At 40.0% G+C, this 24073-nt stretch overlaps 1 protein-coding gene across 1 annotated transcript in view; it reads left to right on the plus strand.

The window, feature by feature from the left end:
- Positions 1-4109: 4109 nt before the first annotated feature.
- The window catches only part of LOC128699329 (SWI/SNF-related matrix-associated actin-dependent regulator of chromatin subfamily E member 1), a 146771-nt gene continuing 126807 nt past the window's right edge, over positions 4110-24073 (plus strand). Inside the window, exon 1 of the mRNA XM_070098243.1 lies at positions 4110-4488. Within this exon, the coding sequence (XP_069954344.1) occupies positions 4429-4488 (60 nt within the window). The 5' untranslated portion in view covers positions 4110-4428. The remainder of the gene's footprint in view (positions 4489-24073) is intronic.

Here is a 24073-nt window from a genome sequence, read left to right on the forward strand (position 1 = left end):
GGTGGATCAGAGCCTGATCAACCAGGCTGTTGCTGCTGGCTGCACGCAAACCAACGTACGAGCCACAGCCCGGCTGGTCAGGAACTGACTTTAGGTGCTTGTCCAGTGCCAACTTGAAGACTGCCAGGGGTCTGTTGGTAATCCCCCTTATGTATGCTGGGAGGCAGTTGAACAGTCTCGGGCCCCTGACACTTATTGTATGGTCTCTTAACGTGCTAGTGACACCCCTGCTTTTCATTGGGGGGATGTTGCATCGTCTGCCAAGTCTTTTGCTTTCGTAGTGAGTGATTTTCGTGTGCAAGTTCGGTACTAGTCCCTCTAGAATTTTCCAGGTGTATATAATCATGTATCTCTCCCGCCTGCATTCCAGGGAATACAGTTTTAGGAACCTCAAGCGACGGGCTGGAGTTTTGAGACTCTATGACCGCGGGTTCAATCCCGGCCGGGGGTATGGTTTGAGGTGTTTTATCTCCGTTATGCGCGCCGTGAAGGTTCTCTCTACATTTTCTAGGTCAGCAATTTCACCTGCCTTGAAAGGTGCTGTTAGTGTGCAGCAATATTCCAGCCTAGATAGAACAAGTGACCTGAAGAGTGTCATCATGGGCTTGGCCTCCCTAGTTTTGAAGGTTCTCATTATCCATCCTGTCATTTTTCTAGCAGATGCGATTGATACAATGTTATGGTCCTTGAAGGTGAGATCCTCCGACATGATCACTCCCAGGTCTTTGACGTTGGTGTTTCACTCTATTTTGTGGTCAGAATTTGTTTTGTACTCTGATGAAGATTTAATTTCCTCGTGTTTACCATATCTGAGTAATTGAAATTTCTCATAGTTGAACTTCATATTGTTTTCTGCAGCCCACTAAAAGATTCGGTTGATGTCCGCCTGGAGCCTTGCAGTGTCTGCAATGGAAGACACTGTCATGCAGATTCGGGTGTCATCTGCAAAGGAAGACACGGTGCTGTGGCTGACATCCTTGTCTATGTCGGATATGAGGATGAGGAACAAGATGGGAGCTAGTACTGTGCCTTGTGGAACAGAGCTTTTCACCGTAGCTGCCTCGGACTTTACTCTGTTGACGACTACTCTCTGTGTTCTGTTAGTGAGGAAATTATAGATCCATCGACCGACTTTTCCTGTTATTCCTTTAGCACGCATTTTGTGCGCTATTACGCCATGGTCACACTTGTCGAAGGCTTTTGCAAAGTCTGTATATATTACATCTGCATTCTTTTTATCTTCTAGTGCATTTAGGACCTTGCCGTAGTGATCCAATAGTTGAGACAGACAGGAGCGACCTGTTCTAAACCCATGTTGCCCTGGGTTGTGTAACTGATGGGTTTCTAGATGGGTGGTGATCTTGCTTCTTAGGACCCTTTCAAAGATTTTTATGATATGGGATGTTAGTGCTATTGGTCTGTAGTTCTTTGCTGTTGCTTTACTGCCCCCTTTGTGGAGTGGGGCTATGTCTGTTGTTTTTAGTAAATTTATGAAAACACTGGCCAGAATTATACACAAATCTAGAGAGCTTATCTGAGGTTCCTGGAGCTGTCTTGTCCAGTTGTCTGATATCTCAAGTTATTCAGGAATGCACATCCAACAATTTCGCCTCCTATTTGAGAGGTGTCAATCCAATTTTAACCTCTAAAGCACGAAAAATTCTTCCCATTAAATTAACGTTGTATCCAATTCAAAACCAAGATGGCGAGTCTCCTTCTGCGCAGGCGCAGCTTCCCGTTTTCGATTACATAAATTTTAAATACAGTATGGCCATCTATTTACATTTAATAACTACTGTATTTCTGGAAAATATATACAGTATTTTCCACAATAGTTTTTCAAATCATACTTCATCACATAGGATAGTTTTCGGATCATACTCCATCACATAGGATAGTTTTCAGATCATACTCCATCACATAGGATAGTTTTCAGATCATACTCCATCACATAGGATAGTTTTCGGATCATACTCCATCACATAGGATAGTTTTCAGATCATACCAAATCACACAGGATAGTTTTCAAATCATACTCCATCACATTGGATGGTTTTTGAATCATACTCCATCACATAGGATGGTTTTCAGATCATACTTCATCACATAGGATGGTTATCGGATCATACTCCATCACATAGGATGGCTATCGGACCATACTTCATCACATAGGATAGTTATCAGATCATACTCCATCACATAGGATGGTTATCGGATCATACTCCATCACATAGGAGGGTTTTCGGATCATACTCCATCACACAGGATGGTTTTTGGATCATACTCCATCACACAGGATGGTTTTCGGATCATACTCCATCACATAGGATGGTTTTCGGATCATACTCCATCACACAGGATGGTTTTTGGATCATACTCCATCACATAGGATGGTTTTCGGACCATACTCCATCACATAGGATGGTTTTCAGATCATACTCCATCACATAGGATGGTTATCGGATCACACTCCATCACATAGGATGGTTATCGGATCACACTCCATCACATAGGATGGTTTTCGGATCATACTCCATCACACAGGATGGTTTTCGGATCACACTCCATCACATAGGATGGTTATCGGATCACACTCCATCACATAGGATGGTTTTCGGATCATTCTCCATCACACATGATGGTTTTTGGATCATACTCCATCACATAGGATGGTTATCGGATCATACTCCATCACATAGGATGGTTATCGGATCATACTCCATCACATAGGATGGTTATCGGATCATACTCCATCACATAGGATGGTTATCGGATCATACTCCATCACATAGGATGGTTATCGGATCATACTCCATCACATAGGATGGTTATCGGATCATACTCCATCACATAGGATGGTTATCGGATCATACTCCATCACATAGGATGGTTATCGGATCATACTCCATCATATAGGACGGGGGTTTCCTAAAACAAGTAAGCAAAAAAAAAAATGAAATCTTTCAATGGAAATAGTCATATTGTTTACCCTTGTCAATATTGAGTTTAGGTCCTGGTCTAAACTCACGCATATTATTATGTAAAATGCAAACATGTTATACCTCGGTAACAATTATTTCTTGTGCAGATTTTTATCTAGAAATAGATAAAATAATACGTTTATTTTGTCATGAGCGGCACGTACTGAGTCACGTAATCGGCCAGTATAGCAGCAGCGTAAACAAACGTGTAAAGAATATAAACAAGAACGTTTCGTGCCCATATCTACCTCTGGCGGAGGACTCAAATGCTGACGTAGCCCTTTGAAAAGCAACAACAACAACCGCTGGTTGAGTCAAGTTAATTACGTCAGACTATTTCAGGTTGAGTTTCCCTAGGTTAGGTTACGTTTCTTACCATTTGTTTTTAAATAAACTCATTTAACCCTCTTTACACTGGACATTTTAAGAAATAAATTATCGATCAACTCAAAAGAGGACCTGAAATCAATATTGACCTTTCATTTTATTTGGTTATCCTGAGTAAAATCCATATAATGTGCTTTTTTATGCCCATAAAATCATGGGCTCTCAAGACTATTGTAATTTATTTTTCATTATGTAGGGCAGTGAAAGCCTAAATAAAAACTTACATTATTATTATTATAATCAAAGGGGAAGCGCTAAACCCATAGGATTATACAGCGCCCGGGGGGGGGGGATGTGGAAGGCATTCAGGCTTAATTCGGGGAACTGGAGCACAGATCCAATTCCCTAAATCAAGAGCCCCTCACCAACATCAAGGAACCTTCCATGAGGGGATAAAAACTTACAGAGGCGGCGGTTCCATCATCAGCAAAGTCATATTATATGGACTCTCAGCTGCCTTCATTTATATTCATTATGCTAAATATATATTTAAACAATAGGAATGTAACATATAATATTTACTAAATTTGATGACTTTGAAAGGATACAATACAAATACAAATATTTATTTCCTTGTAAAGGATGGCAGCCTATCGATTTTTGTATCACTAAAAGCATAAATAAACGTTTCTACTTTTTTATTTGTTCCTTTCGCCACAGGGGATCTATAAGTTTTATTAGTGGCCAGATTAATGATGTAACTTGCTCTACAAAAATGTGTGTTGTATACATAAGAGAGACATACAAGGTGTGTGTGTGTGGGAAGCCTGGCACAAACACTAGCCACGCCATGTTTAACATAACTCGTTGTCAATAATGGCTCCCTGTTCATATATTTAGCGTTTTTCTCCCCCTGTGAGTATCACAACCTATTCCACTCTCTCCTTGTTAATGTCAAAATTAACGCTTTGGCCCCCCTGTCCCCTAATCAACTGGATTTCGCCAAACTTCACCCTCAAAACCTCAAAAAAGCTGGCTTGAGGCTCCAACACGGTCAAGACTTTGTTTCGTTGGTTTCTGTTGAAGTTACAGAGTGGGTGAGGTAAGCCCCAGCAAGACCATGACAGCTGATATCACTAGCTCCAATATAAGACCTAGGCCCGTTCCAGATGCTTTTGCTGTAGGTGGACTCTTTGTTTCGTTGATTATTAAGATCCCACCATCGTCCCCCCCCCTCCCTTCCCCCCTGTAGTGACCACCATTTGTAGATAAATGGCTCAGAGAACCGACAAGTTGATATATTAAACAAATGTGCAACACTTAGGTATCTTTATTGTGGAAAGCGCTTTGCCACACAGTGGCTTCTTCAGTCCAATACAGAGAAGAATGAATGAAGATCAGGAGGAATTCGAGGTAATCAGTCCCTCAGCCTGGAGTCGATGTAATCAGTCCATCAGTCTTGAACTGATTACATTGACTTCAGGTTAAGGAACTGAGTACCTCAAGCTTCTTCTGTAATCAGTCCATCAAAGCTGGTGGACTAATTACATTGACTCCAGGCTGAGGGACTGATTATCTTAAACTCCTGATCTTCTACCATTCTTCTCTATATTGAACTGAAGAAGTCACCATGTGGCAAAATGTTACCATGATAAAAATACTCGAAGTGTTGCACATGTGTGTAATTTATCAACTCAACCATTTGATCAGTAATGCTGTAGGTGTATTCCCCCCCCATCTCCCCCATGTACTTGTATAGCATATGTGTGTAAAGTTACGTTGTCAAGAGCTTCTTACGCATTGCATAAAAACAAAGTAAATTGCTGTAGGCCTACTGACCATGCTAGGTAGGTCCTACTTACACCCACCCATGTATTTGTGCAACCAACATTTTTATGTATACATATACAGTAGTATGTAACCAGTAGATGTAGCATAGGACGGCAGTTGGTTGGTTGGGCAGTTACGGTTAATCATGTGAAGTTGTAATTTTTTGGTGCTGGGATGTTATTTATAGTGCCTAATATAGTAAGTAATCTCATCAGCATTCCCAATTTGTTGATTGGTCAGAGGTCCTGATATCTTCCTGTTGAAAAGCTTTCCCATACATAAATTTAGTGAAACCATTGACAAGCAGTTTTTTTTTTTTAATACATGGGCCATTTCCCACCAAGGCAGGGTGGCCTGAAAAAGAAAAACTTTCATCATCTTTCACTCCATCACTGTCTTGCCAGAGTCATGCTTACGCTACAGTTATAAGACTGCAACATTAACACCCCTCCTTCAAGCATTAACCTAATGTAATCAAATTTAACTTGAACCTAAATTATGTTGTTGAATTACTTGTAATAACACTGTATGTGGTTATATTGTAACAAGTCACTAAACTTACTGTGTGTTGTTCACATTTGTTTGAATTTTTAACTCAGAGGGTTAGCCACCCAGGATAACCCAAGAAAGTTAGTGTGTAATTGAGGATTGTCTGTCTTATTTTCATTGGGGTCTTTCAATCTTGTCCCCCCAGGATGCGACCCACATTTGACTAAACCCAGGTACCTACTTATTGCTAGGTGAACAGGGACAGCAGGTGTAAGGAAACATGCCCAGCATTTCCACTCATGTCAGAGATTGAACCATGGACACTCAGTGTGTGAGGCGAGAGCATTGCCAACCAAGCCACCAACTAATTGAGCCTGCCTCCTGGGAGTCTAGGGAAAGTGTTGCCCAAATCTAAGTGGGAATGATAAAAGGAATCAAGGTTTCCTCCAGAAAGAGTGACTGGAACAATGTTTCCAATTTGGTTAGGTGGACTCCTCTTGCCTAAACCCCACCTGAGTCAACAGCAGGCCCCCCCTTCCACAGGAACCTGCTGCTAGGATAATTCTTGACCTCTCAGATATTTGTCCTCATCGTATTCTGCCTGCTGGGCACTACAGGAGGGACACCATTCATGAACTCCATTTTTCTGCTCTGCATTTATTTTTTTAACAGTTTTGGTGGAGGCTGGTTCCTGAACTCTGGTGAGGGTGTGGGCATCCACTCTGCTGGGACTTGGCAAGGGGAATCCGCCTGGCCTACTTGGGAATTTCGTTTCTGTTTATTTGCAGAGGGATTTCTGTTCCCCTTTCATTCATCCCCCAGCTTTGGGCAATGTCTCTTCTGCGTGCATCAGAAAGCAGAGCTTAATAGAGCATAAGCAGTCAGTGGCCCTTACAAACCCAACAAGAACAAGAAGAAAATAAGTCTTGATGTTTGTAATTTGAAAAGTTGGTGACTTCGCCTGATGCCAGTTTCCCATATATCTTGTAAATAAAATATAAGCACAGCATTAGGACATTAATGCAAATGTTTCACTCACTGGGAGCTTTGTCAAAACTCCCAGTGAGTGAAAAGTTTCCATTATAAACATTGCAGTACTGCACCTATCTTATTTGCATACACTACCTGTTGGTATTTGATCCAGTACCATCTTTGATCAAGCTATATCATATTTGATTAATTGCATAATTTAATGGCGATGAGACCTAGTGAGTACCAGTGATCTTGCCAACATTTCGAAGTCACTAATGGTCTGGAAAAGACTCGGATAGTTTCTTACTAGTGGAGAGTTCTCCTGTGTATAGGTTTTGCAAAGCTGTCATGAGTACTCTTCTAAATATATTGCAGTAGACATTCATATAACGTTCCTGAAAATGCTGTTAGGCAAAACCATGTTAGATGAACTGAAGAACTTGTGGGAAAAATAGGGTTATGTTCCTGGGAGCCCCTAAAAAGCCAAACAGCTTTTTTTTAGACCAACAGATCTTACAAAAAAAAAAGTGACTGTGTAATTGTAGTTCATTGTTGTGATGTATTATGTTGTTTTCACTGCTTAATATTATAGATGCAACAGAAATAATAGCATTTCTTACCTTAAATTATGAGTGCTGGTGGTTGTGGATGACAGTGGAGAGTGGAGAGTTATGTTGTGGCCCTACTGAACTGAGGTGGATGGTAGAGGTTCTGGTACTATAGTCAGTGGTTGTACTCAAGTGTGCATAAATTCTGTAATGGATTTCTGTTCTATTTTACCTAGCAGTACATTCATTATACAACCGATGGTAAGGCATCAGCTGCTCTAGATACCGTTTCAGGGTCCTCTTCAGTGAAAAAGTCTAACTTCAAGTAAGTCAGTAAATCAGTCAAGTCAGTCAGTCATCACACAAACTCATATTTACCTCATTCTTATGTGCTGACCCACAGCAAGGCTGCAGCTTGAGCATGGGAAATTTTTTCCCGCACCCACAAATGGAACCATGTAAAGTTAATTTTACAAAGTGTTGTATAAAATTGTGCCGCAATTTTTCAATTGTGCTATGACCAGATGGTGCAAAATAAACTTGTGTTAAATGACAGTCTACTGTATTTCATTTGTTTTATAATGCATTTTGTCATGAGTACAGTGGACCCCCGCATAACGATATTAATCCGTTCCTGAGAGCTCATTGTTATGCGAAATTATCGTTATGCGAATGAATTTTCCCCATAAGAAATAATGGAAATCAAATTAATCCATGCAAGACACCCCAAAGTATGAAAAAAAAATTTTTTTACCACATGAAATATTAATTTTAATACACAAACTGAAAAAGACATGCACAGTTACATGACACTTACCTTTATTGAAGATCTGGTGATGATCAAATTGATGGGATGGGAGGAGGAGAGAGTCTTAGTGTTTAGAAGGGGAATCCCCTTCCAATAAGACTTGAGGTGTCAAGTCCTTTTCTGGGGTTACTTCCCTTCTTCTTTTAATGCCACTAGGACCAGCTTGAGAGTCACTGGACTTCTGTCGCACAACATATCTGTCCATAGAGGCCTGCACCTCCCGTTCCTTTATGACTTTCCTAAAGTGGTTTACAACATTGTCAGTGTAATAGTCACCAGCACGGCTTGCAATAGCTGTGTTAGGGTGATTGTCATCAAAAAAGGTTTGCACGTTAAGCCACATTACACACATTTCCTTAATCTTTGAAGTAGGCAACTTCTTCAATTTCTCTCTCCCCTCCTCCGAAGCAGTTTCCTCAGGTCTGGCCTCATGCTGATGAAGATGATCTAGCAGCTCATCAGTGGTTAGTTCTTCATTGTCCTCCTCAACCAACTCTTCCACATCATCCCCACTAACCTCCAACCCCAAGGACTTTCCCAATGCCACAATGGATTCCTCAATTGGCATACTCCTCTCAGGGTTAGCCTGAAACCCTTCAAAATCCCTTTTGTCTACACATTCTGGCCACAGTTTCTTCCAAGCAGAGTTCAAGGTCCTCTTAGTCACTTCCTCCCAAGCCTTACCTATAAGGTTTACACAATTGAGGATATTAAAGTGCTCTCTCCAAAACTCTCTTAGAGTCAGTTGAGTTTCTGAGGTCACTACAAAGCACCTTTCAAACAGAGCTTTTGTGTACAGTTTTTTGAAGTTTGCAATAACCTGCTGGTCCATGGGCTGCAGGAGAGGAGTGGTATAAGGAGGCAAAAACTTCACCTTAATGAAGCTCATGTCCCCACGAAGTCGCTCTGCCACGTCTGTAGGATGACCAGGGGCATTGTCTAACACCAGGAGGCACTTAAGGTCTAATTTCTTTTCAGTTGGGTAATTTTTCACATTGGGGGCAAATGCTTGGTGTAACCAGTCATAGAAAAAGTCCCTAGTGACCCATGCCTTACTGTTTGCACTCCACAGCACACACAAATTAGCCTTGAGGATATTCTTTTGCCTGAACGCTCTGGGAGTTTCAGAGTGATACACTAATAAAGGCTTCACTTTGCAATCACCACTAGCATTGGAACACATGAGAAGAGTAAGCCTGTCTTTCATAGGCATATGTCCTGGGAGTGCCTTTTCCTCCTGAGTAATGTAGGTCCTGCTTGGCATTTTCTTCCAAAACAGGCCTGTTTCATTGCAATTAAACACTTGTTCAGGTTCCAGTCCTTCACTGTCTATGTAATCCTTGAATTCCTGCACATATTTTTCAGCTGCTTTGTGGTCCGAACTGGCAGCCTCACCATGCCTTATCACACTATGTATGCCACTATGCTTCTTAAATCTCTCGAACCAACCTTTGCTGGCCTTAAATTCACTCACATCATCACTAGTTGCAGACATTTTTTTAATTAAATCCTCATGCAACTTCCTAGCCTTTTCACTTATGATCACCTGAGAGATGCTATCTCCTGCTATCTGTTTTTCATTTATCCACACCAATAAGAGTCTCTCAACATCTTCTATCACTTGCGATCTCTGTTTCAAAAACACAGTTGAACCTTTGACAAGAACAGCTTCCTTGATTGCCGTTTTGTTGGACACAATAGTAGCGATGGTTGATTGGGGTTTACTATACAACCTGGCCAGCTCGGAGACACGCACTCCACTTTCATACTTAGCAATGATCTCTTTCTTCATCTCTATAGTAATTCTCACCCTATTCATGTAGGGTTGGCACTAGAAGCTTTCTTGGAGTCCATGGTCATTTATTTTGCAGATAAAATAAAATTGTAATAATACGAAATGTTCCGATTGTATGCTTGGATGTTACCGCGGAGGCTGGCTGGTAAACAATGCCACCGGCGGAACATGTGAGGCTGGCTCAGGCCGCACATTTGACGCGTCTCGGATGAATAGCGTTGAGCGGGTTTTTTAGCAGTATGCGAGGCAAAATCTTAGCGATAAAATGTATTGGTATGCGGATTTAACGTTATGTGATGCCAACGGTATGCGGGGGTCCACTGTATTTAATCCCACAATTTTATTCATGGTAAATGTCATTCTTAATTAACACTAATGTGACATTTTACTATGGCAATGTTTCGCTCTCCAGGAGCTTTGTCAAGCTTGACCAAACTTCTGGCTAGGGAAACTCTGCCACAGTTAACTGTCACGTTAGGTGCATGTGTCCTTTTATCTAAGAGTATTAACTATGTATGATATATTTGTGAGTTATTCAGATATGTATGTATGTATATATGTATTCTATATACATGGTGTGTATTAGTTTATAAATATTATGTATCATCATGTACATATTACATTTTCCTTGATACTGAGGATACTTCATTCTTTATATACATGTACATGTGAATTTTTTTTCCTTTAGCTGCCTTTTCTTTTCATACAAGAAATCTGTAGCTTATCTTTAAATACTGTGTTTTGTAGCTCCAGATTTGTCTTTTATGGAGAACACAACAAAAGCTGTTTTGTTTTTTTAATCTAAATAAAGGCAGTCTACCCAGCAGTTTCTCTCTTGTATAAACTGACTGTCATAGCATAGCTAATTATGTTTGTACTTAGAGGGAGGTGAAAGTGTATAAACTAAGGGAGGAGGAAGTTCGGGTGAGATATAAGCGACTATTGGCAGAAAGGTGGGCTAGTGCAAAGATGAGTAGTGGGGGGGTTGAAGAGCATTGGAATAGTTTTAAAAATGCAGTATTAGAATGTGGGGCAGAAGTTTGTGGTTATAGGAGGGTGGGGGCAGGAGGAAAGGAGTGATTGGTGGAATAATAAAGTAAAGTGTGTGATAAAAGAGAAAAAGTTAGCTTATGAGAGGTTTTTACAAAGCAGAAGTGTTATAAGAAGAGCAGAGTATAGGGAGAGTAATAGAAAGGTGAAGAGAGTGGTGAGAGAGTAAAAAGGAGAGCAGATGATAGAGTGGGAGAGGCACTGTCAAGAAATTTTAATGAAAATAAGAAAAAATTTTGGAGTTAAACAAGTTAAGAAAGCCTAGCGAAAGTATGGATTTGTCAGTTAAGAACAGAGTAGGGGAGTTAGTAGATGGGGAGAGGGAGGTATTAGGTAGATGGCGAGAATATTTTGAGGAACTTTTAAATGTTGAGGAAGAAAGGGAGGTGGTAATTTCATGCACTGGTCAGGGAGGTATACCATCTTTTAGTAGTAAAGAAGAGCAGAATGTAAGTGTGGGGGAGGTACATGAGGCATTACGTAGAATGAAAGGGGGTAAAGCAGCTGGAACTGATGGGATCATGACAGAAATGTTAAAAGCAGGGGGGATATAGTGTTGGAGTGGTTGGTACTTTTGTTTAATAAATGTATGAAAGAGGGGAAGGTACCTAGGGATTGGCGGAGAGCATGTATAGTCCCTTTATATAAAGGGAAAGGGGACAAAAGAGATTGTAAAAATTATAGAGGAATAAGTTTATCGAGTATACCAGGAAAAGTGTACAGTAGGGTTATAATTGAAAGAATTAGAGATAAGACAGAATATAGGATTGTGGATGAGCAAGGAGGATTCGGAGTGGGTAGGGGATGTGTAGATCAAGTGTTTACATTGAAGCATATATGTGAACAGTATTTAGATAAAGGTAGGGAAGTTTTTATTGCATTTATGGGTTTAGAAAAGGCATATGATAGAGTGGATAGAGGAGCAATGTGGCAGATGTTGAAAGTACAGGAAGGCCCCACTTATACGGCTGGTTAGGTTCCAGGCTACCGCCGTAAAGCGGAAACCGCCGTAAAGTGGAACACCCTTTTTTTCCACTTACAAATGCATACAAACACTAGATAACAAGTTTACACTAACATATATTAAGTTAGCAATAGAACCAGGCATCAAAAAACAATAAAAAGTACAATACACACATAGTGCACTCATTACTTACCTTAAAATATTTATAGTCATAATCTAGGGTGAGACAAGTAGTATTTATTGTAAGAAATCAAGTGTGGTATGTATGGTAGTCAGCCAGGCCACCATACCAGGCCACCCCACCCACACATACAATTCTATGATATTTAAGCATCCCAGAGCGATAAAATGTATATACAGTTCACTCATTACTTACCTTAAAATATAGGGTGAGATGAGTAGTATTTATTGTAAAAAATCAAGTGTGGTATGTATGGTAGTCAGCCGGGCTACCATACCAGGCCAACCCACCCACACATATATTCCATGATATTTAAGCATCCCAGAGCGATAAAATGTATATACAGTTCACTCATTACTTACCTTAAAATATTTGTAGTCTTAATGTAGGGTCAGGAGTAAGTAAATGAGATAAAACGAATAAATGAGAGAGAGAAAGAATGAGTGCATGAGAGAGGACAGGCGCAGAGTTATGTAAACAAACCAGGCGAAGGTAAGTTTTGTAAACAAAGTGTACACGTCTGGTTTGTGTACAAGTTACATACTGTTGGCATCACATAACGTTAAATCCGCATACCGATACATTTTATCGCTAAGATTTTTGCCTCGCATACCGCTAAAAAACCCGCTCAACGCTATTCATCCGAGACGCGTCTAATGTGCGGCCTGAGCCAGCCTCACATGTTCCGCCGGTGGCATTGTTTACAAGCCAGCCTCCGCAGTAACATCCAAGCATACAATCGGAACATTTCGTATTATTACAGCGTTTTTGGTGATTTTATCTGCAAAATAAGTGACCATGGGCCCCAAGAAAGCTTCTAGTGCCAAACCCTGTGGTAAAAAGGGTGAGAAATATTATTGAAATACTGTGGTACCATGGTCAACTGCTGCTGCTGCTGCTGCTGTAGCACTGTCAGCTGCTGCTGCTGCTGCTGCTGTACCACCGTCAGCTGCTGCTGCTGCTGCTGTAGTACCATCTGCTGCTGCTGTAGTACCGTCTGCTGCTGCTGTAGCACCATCTGCTGCTGCTGTAGCACTGTCAGCTGCTGCTGTAGCACTGTCAGCTGCTGCTGCTGCTGTAGCACTGTCAGCTGCTGCTGCTGCTGTAGCACTGTCAGCTGCTGCTGCTGCTGTAGCACTGTCAGCTGCTGCTGCTGTAGCACTGTCAGCTGCTGCTGCTGTAGCACTGTCAGCTGCTGCTGCTGCTGTAGCACCATCAGCTGCTGCTGCTGCTGTACCACCGTCAGCTGCTGCTGCTGCTGTACCACCGTCAGCTGCTGCTGTAGTACCATCTGCTGCTGCTGTAGCACCGTCTGCTGCTGCTGTAGCACTGTCAGCTGCTGCTGTAGCACTGTCAGCTGCTGCTGTAGCACTGTCAGCTGCTGCTGTAGCACTGTCAGCTGCTGCTGTAGCACTGTCAGCTGCTGCTGTAGCACTGTCAGCTGCTGCTTCACTGTCAGCTGCTGCTGCTGCTGCTGTAGCACTGTCAGCTGCTGCTGCTGCTGCTGTAGCACTGTCAGCTGCTGCTGCTGCTGTAGCACCATCAGCTGCTGCTGCTGCTGTAGTACCATCTGCTGCTGCTGTAGCACCGTCTGCTGCTGCTGTAGCACTGTCAGCTGCTGCTGTAGCACTGTCAGCTGCTGCTGCTGCTGCTGTAGCACCGTTGTTAGCCACCCAGGATAACCCAAAAAAGTCAGTGTCATCAAAGACTGTCTAACTTATTTCCATTGGGGTCCTTAATCTTGTCTCCCAGGATGCAACCCACACCGGTCGACTAACACCCAGGTGAACAAGGAAAAATGCCTGGAACTAGTGCTCATATTGGTGAATTTAAAGCCAGCAAAGGTTGGTTTGAGAGATTTAAGAATCGTAGTGGCATACACAGTGTGATAAGGCCTGTTCTGGAAGAAAATGCCAAACAGGACCTACAGTACTCAGGAGGAAAAGGCACTCCCAGGACACAGTGTCTCATCAGTCATTGCTGCATCTTCAATAAAGGTGTCATTTATTCTTCATTTAGTAGAGTAGTACATGCACAATATATATTGTGCATCTATTACTCTACTATTGTGCATGTATCCTTCTCTTTGTGTGTAGGAAAATGTATATTTCATGTGGTAAAATTTTTTTTTTCGTACTTTTGGGTGTCTTGCACTGATTAATTTGATTTCCATTATTTCTTATGGGGAAAATTCATTCGCATAACGATAATTTCGCATACCAATGAGCTCTCGTGAACGGATTAATATCGTTATGCGGGGGTCCACTGTATACGTTTTCTTTGTCATTCATTCAACATTGCCACAATAAGCCTGAGTCACCTAGACATGAGAGAATGGGTGTGTGCACTCACTGTGTTCCATATTAAAATAATTGGGGATGCCTGGGTACCATATGCTCTTTTTTCCTTTTAAAAGAAAAGATTTCTTTTTTCCTCAAAAAATTTGGGGCACTACGCAAGTGAACGTATATATACGTTTGGACCGTTTAAGGGTTAAGAGGGTACTGGACAGGCACGTAAAGTCGAGTACCTGACCAGCTGGGCTGTGGTTTGTACGTCAGTACCTGACTAGCCGGGCTGTGGTTTATACGTCAGTTTGCATGCAGCCAGCACTAACAGCCTGGTTGATCAGACCCTGATCCACCAAGAAGCCTGGTCTCAGACCAGGCTGTGGGGGCATTGACCCCCGAAACCCTCTCCAGGTATACCATACTTACCAGCATGAAATCTACCCTCAAGTTTAATACTGCTCTTTATAATAATATTATGTGATAAATGGTTTAAAACTGACAAGTTGAAGATTGACACACTTATGTAACATATGGGAATCTTTATTGAAGAAATGTTTCGCCACACAGTGGCTTTATCAGTCCAGTACAAATCAGAAGGGTGTAAGGAGAGGAGGAGTTTGAAGTAATCAGTCTCTCAGCCTGGAGTTGATGTGTTCAGTCTATCAATCTTGTAGAAAGTACAGCATAGGGCCGTAGAAGTGGCTTATATACTGTATTCAGGTGAGGCGAAGCAGGAGGCGGTGGGGTCATAGTGGTACCATTCACTAGTCGAAGTAGGTCTTCGTCCAAAGGTTGGACAAGGTCGAAGAATTCTTTGTATTAAGTTCCCATGATGTTGCAGTGTCAGACACTGCAACATCATTTCTTTTTCTTCAGTGGTAAAACTTACTTGTTTATTATCTTGTATTACCAGCATTCATATGGTAAATTTAAATTGTAAAATTCTTGCAGTCTAATATAGCACTACTTAATTACACTAAAAATGCTTTTGGTTTGCATAACTTTGTACTGCTTTCCTTGTCTGCATTACAATTACTAGTTTATAGAAGATTGCAGTTCTGGTTTTTCAGCAAAACTTCATTTAGCGTTAGCCACCACAGTACATTATTAACCCTTTGACTGTTTCGGTCGTATGTAGTATACGTCTTATGAGCTACCGTGTTTGACATATATATATATATATACAGTGGAACCTCTACTTGCAAGCGTGTCCATGTGCGAGTTTTTCCAAATACGAGCAGTCGATGGGTCGATTTTTTGCTTCCATACGCGAACAAAATTTCCACAAGCGAGCAGACCTCAAGGCAGGTTCCTTGACACTGGTGAGGGACTCTTGCTCTTGATCTTGGGAACTGTATCTCATTTGTTTGTTGAACTATCTTATTGAAACTTGGGCAGTGTATGATGGAAAGATGCTTCTTAACGTGCACTAAAATTGAAAGAAATCTAAAGCATAAATAATGGAGTTCACTTCTCAGCAATTAGCCACCCCTTTGCGGTAATTTCAAATGGTTTTTATGGTTGTATTCTCGTTTTTTTGGTCTCATTTGATAGAATGGAGATATATTACAGAAATAGATATGATTTTAATTGCTTTCACAACGAAAAGTACCCTGAAATAGAGCTCAACCTAGGCGAAATGGTCCATTGCTTGGCTGTTTCGGAGTAAACAAATGACGTGATGTCATTGTCCATTCCAATATGCAGTCGTGAATGGGTTGACATTATTTATACAATTATTGCAGTAAGGAATAACAGTAAATCTTATATTTGTTGTGTGAATAAAAATTACAAATTATTTATATAATAATAATAATATAATAATAATATATGTATAATAATACATATACGTATAATAATAATGTATACCTGGTAAAGTGTATGGTAGAGTTGTTATTGAAAGAATTAAGAGTAAGACGGAGAATAGGATAGCAGATGAACAAGGAGGCTTTAGGAAAGGTAGGGGGGGGTGTGTGGACCAGGTGTTTACAGTGAAACATATAAGTGAACAGTATTTAGATAAGGCTAAAGAGGTCTTTGTGGCATTTATGGATTTGGAAAAGGCGTATGACAGGGTGGATAGGGGGGCAATGTGGCAGATGTTGCAGGTGTATGGTGTAGGAGGTAGGTTACTGAAAGCAGTGAAGAGTTTTTACGAGGATAGTGAGGCTCAAGTTAGAGTATGTAGGAAAGAGGGAAATTATTTCCCAGTAAAAGTAGGCCTTAGACAAGGATGTGTGATGTCACCATGGTTGTTTTATATATTTATAGATGGGGTTGTAAGAGAAGTAAATGCGAGGGTCTTGGCAAAAGGCGTGGAGTTAAAAGATAAAGAATCACACATAAAGTGGGAGTTGTCACAGTTGCTCTTTGCTGATGACACTGTGCTCTTGGGAGATTCTGAAGAGAAGTTGCAGAGATTGGTGGATGAATTTGGTAGGGTGTGCAAAAGAAGAAAATTAAAAGTGAATACAGGAAAGAGTAAGGTTATGAGGATAACAAAAAGATTAGGTGATGAAAGATTGGATATCAGATTGGAGGGAGAGAGTATGGAGGAGGTGAATGTATTTTGATATTTGGGAGTGGACGTGTCAGCGGATGGGTCTATGAAAGATGAGGTGAATCATAGAATTGATGAGGGGAAAAGGGTGAGTGGTGCACTTAGGAGTCTGTGGAGACAAAGAACTTTGTCCTTGGAGGCAAAGAGGGGAATGTATGAGAATATAGTTTTACCAACACTCTTATATGGGTGTGAAGCATGGGTGATGAATGTTGCAGCGAGGAGAAGGCTGGAGGCAGTGGAGATGTCATGTCTGAGGGCAATGTGTGGTGTGAATATAATGCAGAGAATTCATAGTTTGGAAGTTAGGAGGAGGTGCGGGATTATTACCAAAACTGTTGTCCAGAGGGCTGAGGAAGGGTTGTTGAGGTGGTTCGGACATGTAGAGAGAATGGAGCGAAACAGAGTGACTTCAAGAGTGTATCAGTCTGTAGTGGAAGGAAGGCGGGATAGGGGTCGGCCTAGGAAAGGTTGGAGGGAGGGGGTAAAGGAGGTTTTGTGTGCGAGGGGCTTGGACTTCCAGCAGGCATGCGTGAGCGTGTTTGATAGGAGTGAATGGAGACAAATGGTTTTTAATACTTGACGTGCTGTTGGAGTGTGAGCAAAGTAACATTTATGAAGGGGTTCAGGGAAACCGGCAGGCCGGACTTGAGTCCTGGAGATGGGAAGTACAGTGCCTGCACTCTGAAGGAGGGGTGTTAATGTTGCAGTTTAAAAACTGTAGTGTAAAGCACCCTTCTGGCAAGACAGTGATGGAGTGAATGATGGTGAAAGTTTTTCTTTTTCGGGCCACCCTGCCTTGGTGGGAATAGGCCAGTGTGATAATAAAAAAAAAAATAAAAAAAATTAATAATAATGTACTACATATAATAACTATAATAATAGACAGCGTCAAAAGGCCGTCACTAGATGGCAGTGTTTACCACAACAAAGAGGGAGCGGTTGTGGCTGCCTCCACCTATTACATAATGACATATTTTATTCATTCTAGAGTATATATCATGTTTCTATGTTATTTATATTGTTTGTTATGTCATATAAGATGAACTGTGATACGTGTATAAATAAGCCGTATAGATGATATTAGCGAAATTATTCATGAAGTATTTTGCCCGGTCTCCAGAAAAACTCTAGTCCACCGCCGACACTGCCCATACCACTACATGAATGACATATTTTATTCATGTTAGAGTATATATCAGGTTTCTATGTTATTTATATTGTTTATGTCATATTAGATGAAGTTAGATAGATAAATAAGCCGTAGAGTTGATATTAGCGAAATTATTGAAGTACAGAATTCCACTGGAACGGATTAATTGCATTTCAGTTAATTTAAATGAGGAAAACTGACTCTGCAAACAAGCAAATCCAGTTGCGAGTAAGGTCAGGGAATGGATTAAACTCGCAAGTAGAGGTTCCACTGTACTCAAATTCAAATCAAGTAGGAGAAAGCTGGTAGGCCCACATGTGAGAGAATGGGTCTGTGTGGTCAGTGTGCACCATATAAAAAAAATCCTGCAGCATGCAGTGCATAATGAGAAAAAAAACTCCGACCGTTTTTTTGGATTAAAACGCCGACTTTGTGGTGTATTTTCGTATAGTATTTATGGTTGTATTCTCGTTTTCTTGGTCTCATTTGATAGAATGGAAAACGTATTATAGAAATAGAGGTGATTTTGATTGGTTTTACTGTGAAAAGAACCTTGAAATGGAGCTCAAAGTTGGGGAAATGTTTGATTTTTGCCGATGTTCAAAAGTAAACAAATGTCATTGTCCAATAAATGTCCAACTAGCCATTCTGATATGCAGTCATGAATGGGTTGACATTACATGTATTTATACAATTATTACAATATTGCAGTAGTCTGCATAGCAGTAAATTATCTATTATTTGTTTGAATAAAAATTCAAAATAGAAAGCAAGAGTAATCTCAGATGGGCCCGGAGATGTGACTGATGATCAAAGAAAATGTTATTTTACAGCCAAGAATGTCTGCATTGTTCATTCTGGGCCCTATTTTGAAACTCATATTTTTTAATTTGCGTGAAATTGGCCAAATTGCAAATTTCTGACCACGTTATTGGGTGGTTGAAATTGGTAAATGGGCAATTTCTTGTGCTCAATCAATAGAACAAATGGAGTTCTAAAGAAATAGCAATGAGTTTGGTCGACTGGAACAATGGAATTAGCTGAAAATAGAGCTCAAAGTGGGCGAAATCACCAATTCGTAAATATCAAGGTCGCTAACTTCGCGAGAGTGTAATTCCGTAAGTTTTCCATCAAATTTTGTTCTTTTGGTGTCATTACCATCAGTTTTTTTTTCCCCCTCCAAAAATTTTTCGACACCAGGAGACACCTCAGGATTTGGGGTTTCGACAGTCAAGGGGTTAATGTGCAGCGTCCCATATTACATATCCTCTGGTATTAACAAAAACAGTTTTAGCTTCTTAAATGTACTCTTTAGCATGTATACCTGTGTAAATACATGTAAATTTTAAATTTATACGTATTATGCTTTTGTTAGTTTTCATGCTATGTATAATTGTTAATTATTGTAACTGGCTTAGGAAAACAATCTCTTCCTTGTCTACTATGATTGTCATTAACAGCCACTCCTACCCCCCAGTAGCCAGTTATGTATAATAATAATAATACAGTAGACCGTCGTTTAACACTATTTTGTCTTACACCTTTTTGTTATAGCACAATCGAAGAATTGCAGCATATTTTTGTTTAACACTTCATAAAATTAGTTTAACACAGTTGTGTGAGGGGACAAAATTTTGAGCATGCGGTCGCCCTCTGGGCAGGGTGGTCTGTAGGTAAGTGAGTTACACCATTGTGTCAACGGGGGAGATCTATCACCATCTCCTGGCCCCCCCCTAAGCCACTCACACCCACCCACACTACCCTCATCATCAAGTGTTTAATGCTGGTGAATCAAGTTTTTTTGGGAAAAAAATGTCAACACGAACTTATATCAGTCAGGCTTCAAGACAGCAAAGGATCGCTTCACCTTGCTCCTTTGTGGTAATGCGGCAGGTGATTTCAAGTGTAAATCCATGGTTATTTACCACTCTAAGAATCCTTGTGCTTGAAATGTGTAATAAAAATACCTTACCAGTAATTTGGAGGTCAAACCAGTCAGCATGGATGACAGAGGAAATATTTATTGGATGATTTAAGCATCAGCTTTATTTCTGAAGTCAAGTTTTACCTGCACAGCAAGAACCTTGTATTCAAGGCTCTCTTCATTCTTGATAATTCCTGTACTCATCCACAAGCATTGCTGGATGTGATCCCACATGTAAAAGTTGTATTTTTACCTCCAAATACATCTCTAATACAACCACTGGATCGAGGAGTTATTAAGTCATTAAAGTGTAACTACACAAAAAAGTTATGAAAAAACTAATTGCATCAATGGACTCTGGACTCCAAGCAGATGCCATCAGCTATGTTAGAAGTGCATGGAATGAAGTGTCCCAATCAACATTAAATGCAGACTGGGGAAAGTTATGGCTTTCTGTAGTTAATTCTTTCACTGGTTTTTCCTTGCTTGAGAGTCAGGTTCAAGAAATTGTTCAGCTGGTAAGGAGATTACCAGGTGATGGTCTTGAAGATATGAATGAAGATGTGAATGAGCTCTTAGAAGATGATGATGATGATTAAGAAAACAGGAGTCATTACGATTTCATGAGTCTAGAAGCAGTGCTTTGAAACGGGGTCTAGACCAGCTGATGATGCCTTACCGTAAGCTGTATAATGTACTGCAGGGTAAAAGAGCCCGGAGTTCCATTACAGAATTTATGCACACTCCAATACAACCATCGACTTCAGTACCAGAACCTCTACCATCCACTTCTGCTGACAACCAACAACCATCCACCTCAGCCCAATAAGGCCACACCATCCCTATCCACTCTCTTCACAATCATCGTCAAAAACCATTACCCACAATTTAAGGTAAATACTACTATTTCTGTTGCATTTGTAGTCTTAAGCAGTAATATATCACAACAATGCACAACAATTACATATTCACTTTTATTTTGTAAGTTCTGGAGGTCTAAAAAAAGGTTGTTGGGCTTTTTGGGGGGCTCCCAGGAACATAACCCTATTTTTCCCATAAGTTCTTCAATTTGTTTGAGACAGCGTTTTCAGGAATGTAACTACCGTGTTAAACGACTGTCTACTGTATAATAATAATAATAATAATAATAATAATAATAATAATAATACTGTAATAATGTTTTTATTTCTACAAGTACATGTACAAGGTATACAGGCCTAGCTGACATCAATGACACACAGTGGTACCTTGACTTACGAGTGCCCCAACTATGAGTTTTCTGAGTTACAAGCCATTTCTCGGTCCATCTTTTGCTTTGAGTTGTGAACTACAATCCAAGTTATGAGCAAAAAAAAATATTAACTGAAAAAAATATTTACTGAAAATAACATTTGGCAAGAACCCCGTCCTAAATGGCGCAACGAAAGGTGGTTTTGGGACTTAGTACTTATAAAACAATGCTAGTGCGATGTTCTCACTGGAGGTAATCATGTAATTATCTTTAGTTATTCTACAAAAAAATAAAGTTGCTAAGTTTTTGACATTTGCAAAATATCTTGCCGTTTACTCCCACACAAATCCCAAAATATTTGGAATATACTGTATTTCCAATATTCCACAAGCCAATTGTAGAACAATCACTTTTTTATGATTCCTGTCAATATTATTGCATTTACTTCAGTAATCAATGGTGGGCTTCATGAAATGAGTCTATAACTTACTTCCAAGATATTTATATATCACTGCACTAGTGATCTAGTGCAGTTAGCCACTCAAAAACTCTGTTTTCTCTTACCCAGGACCAAAACACGTTATAGGAAGGAGCAGTAATAGTAATTTTATATGCTCGGACTGGTCCTGGACACTCGCCATATTATGGCCTATTTTATTCATTCTAAAGTATATATCATGTTTCTGTGTTACTTAGTGTTTATTATGTCATATTAGGTCAATTCTAATAGATAAGCCATAGAGTTGACATTAGCGTTATACGTATTGAAGTATTTTCTCCTGCCCCTGGGGTGGTTTTTTGGGGGCTTGAATAGATTAATGGTATTTCAGTTAATTTCAATGAGGAAAATTTATTTGATATATGAGCAAATTGAGTTATGAGCTTGGTCATGGAATGAATTAAATTTGTAAGTCAAGGTACCACTGGACTACTATATAGAAAGGTGCTTGTTGTGAAGAACATTTCAAGCAAATTAGGTCAGTTTTGTCCCAGGATGTGACCAACACCAGTCGACTAACACCTATGTACCCGTTTTATACTGATGGGTGAACATGAGCAGCAGGTGTCTTGTGGAAACATGTCTTAATGTTATTCAGCCGTACTCGGGATTCGAACTCCGGACCTCAGTGATTGAGCTACGGGACACCCTAAGGTTTACTGTAGTTATCTTGAGATGCTCCTACTGAGGTAAGGTAACCCAAAGAAGAGGAAATGCTTTCACTGTCATTCATGCAGTTTCTGTCTTATTATGGAAATTGTGAATGCTTATGACATATGCCATTAATCTCTTGGTATATTTACTTTTTGAGAGCTGGTCTCTAACTAGCTTATAGATGAAGCCTTCATTTTTATAGACTGACTCAACTTTTTGGCTTTAACTTTTCACTAAATGTGGAGTTTTGGCAGATATTATGCTGACCTTCATTTGTTTCTATTAAATCATCTATGATATTCATCACAGTACACCCTTCAGGGGAGGGAGTGCCTTGATGTTGGTGAAAGGCTACTGATCTGAGAAATTGGAGCTGCCGTCCTGGATCAGATCTCCTTACCTCTCATTTCCCACGTGTTGTAAGACCTTATGGGTTTAGTGCTTCCCCTTGAATTTAATACGGTGTTAATCTTCAGAGCACTTCCAGTGTTTTCTGTCCATTTTGGTTAAAACTTCACTATTAACTACACTACATGTATTTGTCATTCTTCAGTTCTAAATTAATTTCACATGTTAGAATTTAGTTCTCTTAATCTGGTACTTTGTATATTGTAACTCATTACTGGGGTGAGAAATCTCGGAGTCATTACACAAATAACCCTCTCATAAAAAACTGAAACTTACGATGATGTTCCAGTCCAAGTTGGACTGAAACATTATCATAAGTTTCAGTCTCCTATGTACGAGTTATTTGTCTTGTTCCAGTCATGGTATTGTGCCTTTTTATTCTTCTTGGAGTCATTGTAGAGAAACCCAGTGAAACAACACATTTAGTAGTCTTCAGGAGAAAGCTTGACCATTGCCTGCAGAAAGTGCCAGATCAGCTAGGTGTTAAAGGCTGTATAGGTTTGTGGGCAGTATCAGCTTTATCATATACAGCCTCTCCTTACTTAGCAATGTACTTGTTTACCGACTACTCGGACTTACGACCAGCTCTCCAACCAGTAATGCAAACCTAAGCAGTGTATATTACAGCTGATTTCCTCTATTCTGTTTATTACAGTATACAGTACACTACTGTATAACATTTAAAAATATACTAAAAATGTTATAAATGGTACAAAGGTGACATTAAAAAATTTCTGAAGATGGTTGGCACAAACCCACTACCATTATAAAATGCTTTCTGCTTAACGACCATTTTGTTTACTGACCTACTCTTAGGAACAGAACCCCGTCATTAGGTAAGGAGAGGCTGTACCAAATTTAGAAGTCTGGTCACATGCTAAACTGCGAGTATGAAAATTCTTGGTACAAATACAATTTGCCAAATGTGTCCTTTATTTTAAGGTGCCACTGTCATTAAATATACAGTTTCTTGTTGTACATATTTTATCTCAAAAGAGTATACTGTACACTATAGAGTACAGAAATTATTTATCCAAAATACATATTAATCAACAACTTGTTACAGTAAACCCAAAACATTTAATATGGCAAGTTTTTTTTTAGGCTTTTTTAGGTGTGAGCTTTTCAAAGTAATAAAACTCACTCTTGACTGAAACATTATATACTGAAGATTGTGTTTTTGTTTTACCAAATTTTCTGGTTCTGTACTATCATTTCAAACCTCTTCAAAAAAACAAAAATTATGTACACTTGGGTAGTGTGTCTTGTTAGAGGATGGAGGAGCCTCCACCACTCGTTATACTGATTTACCCACATTGGTTAGGGCTTCACATAAAGGATAATATGTGTTGAGATGACATTCCTTTCTAAAATTTTATTTAATGTAGTACAGCACTGTAATTTGTTT

This window comes from Cherax quadricarinatus, chromosome 61 (genome assembly GCF_038502225.1).
Source record: "Cherax quadricarinatus isolate ZL_2023a chromosome 61, ASM3850222v1, whole genome shotgun sequence".
NCBI classification, from domain to species: Eukaryota; Metazoa; Arthropoda; class Malacostraca; order Decapoda; family Parastacidae; genus Cherax; species Cherax quadricarinatus.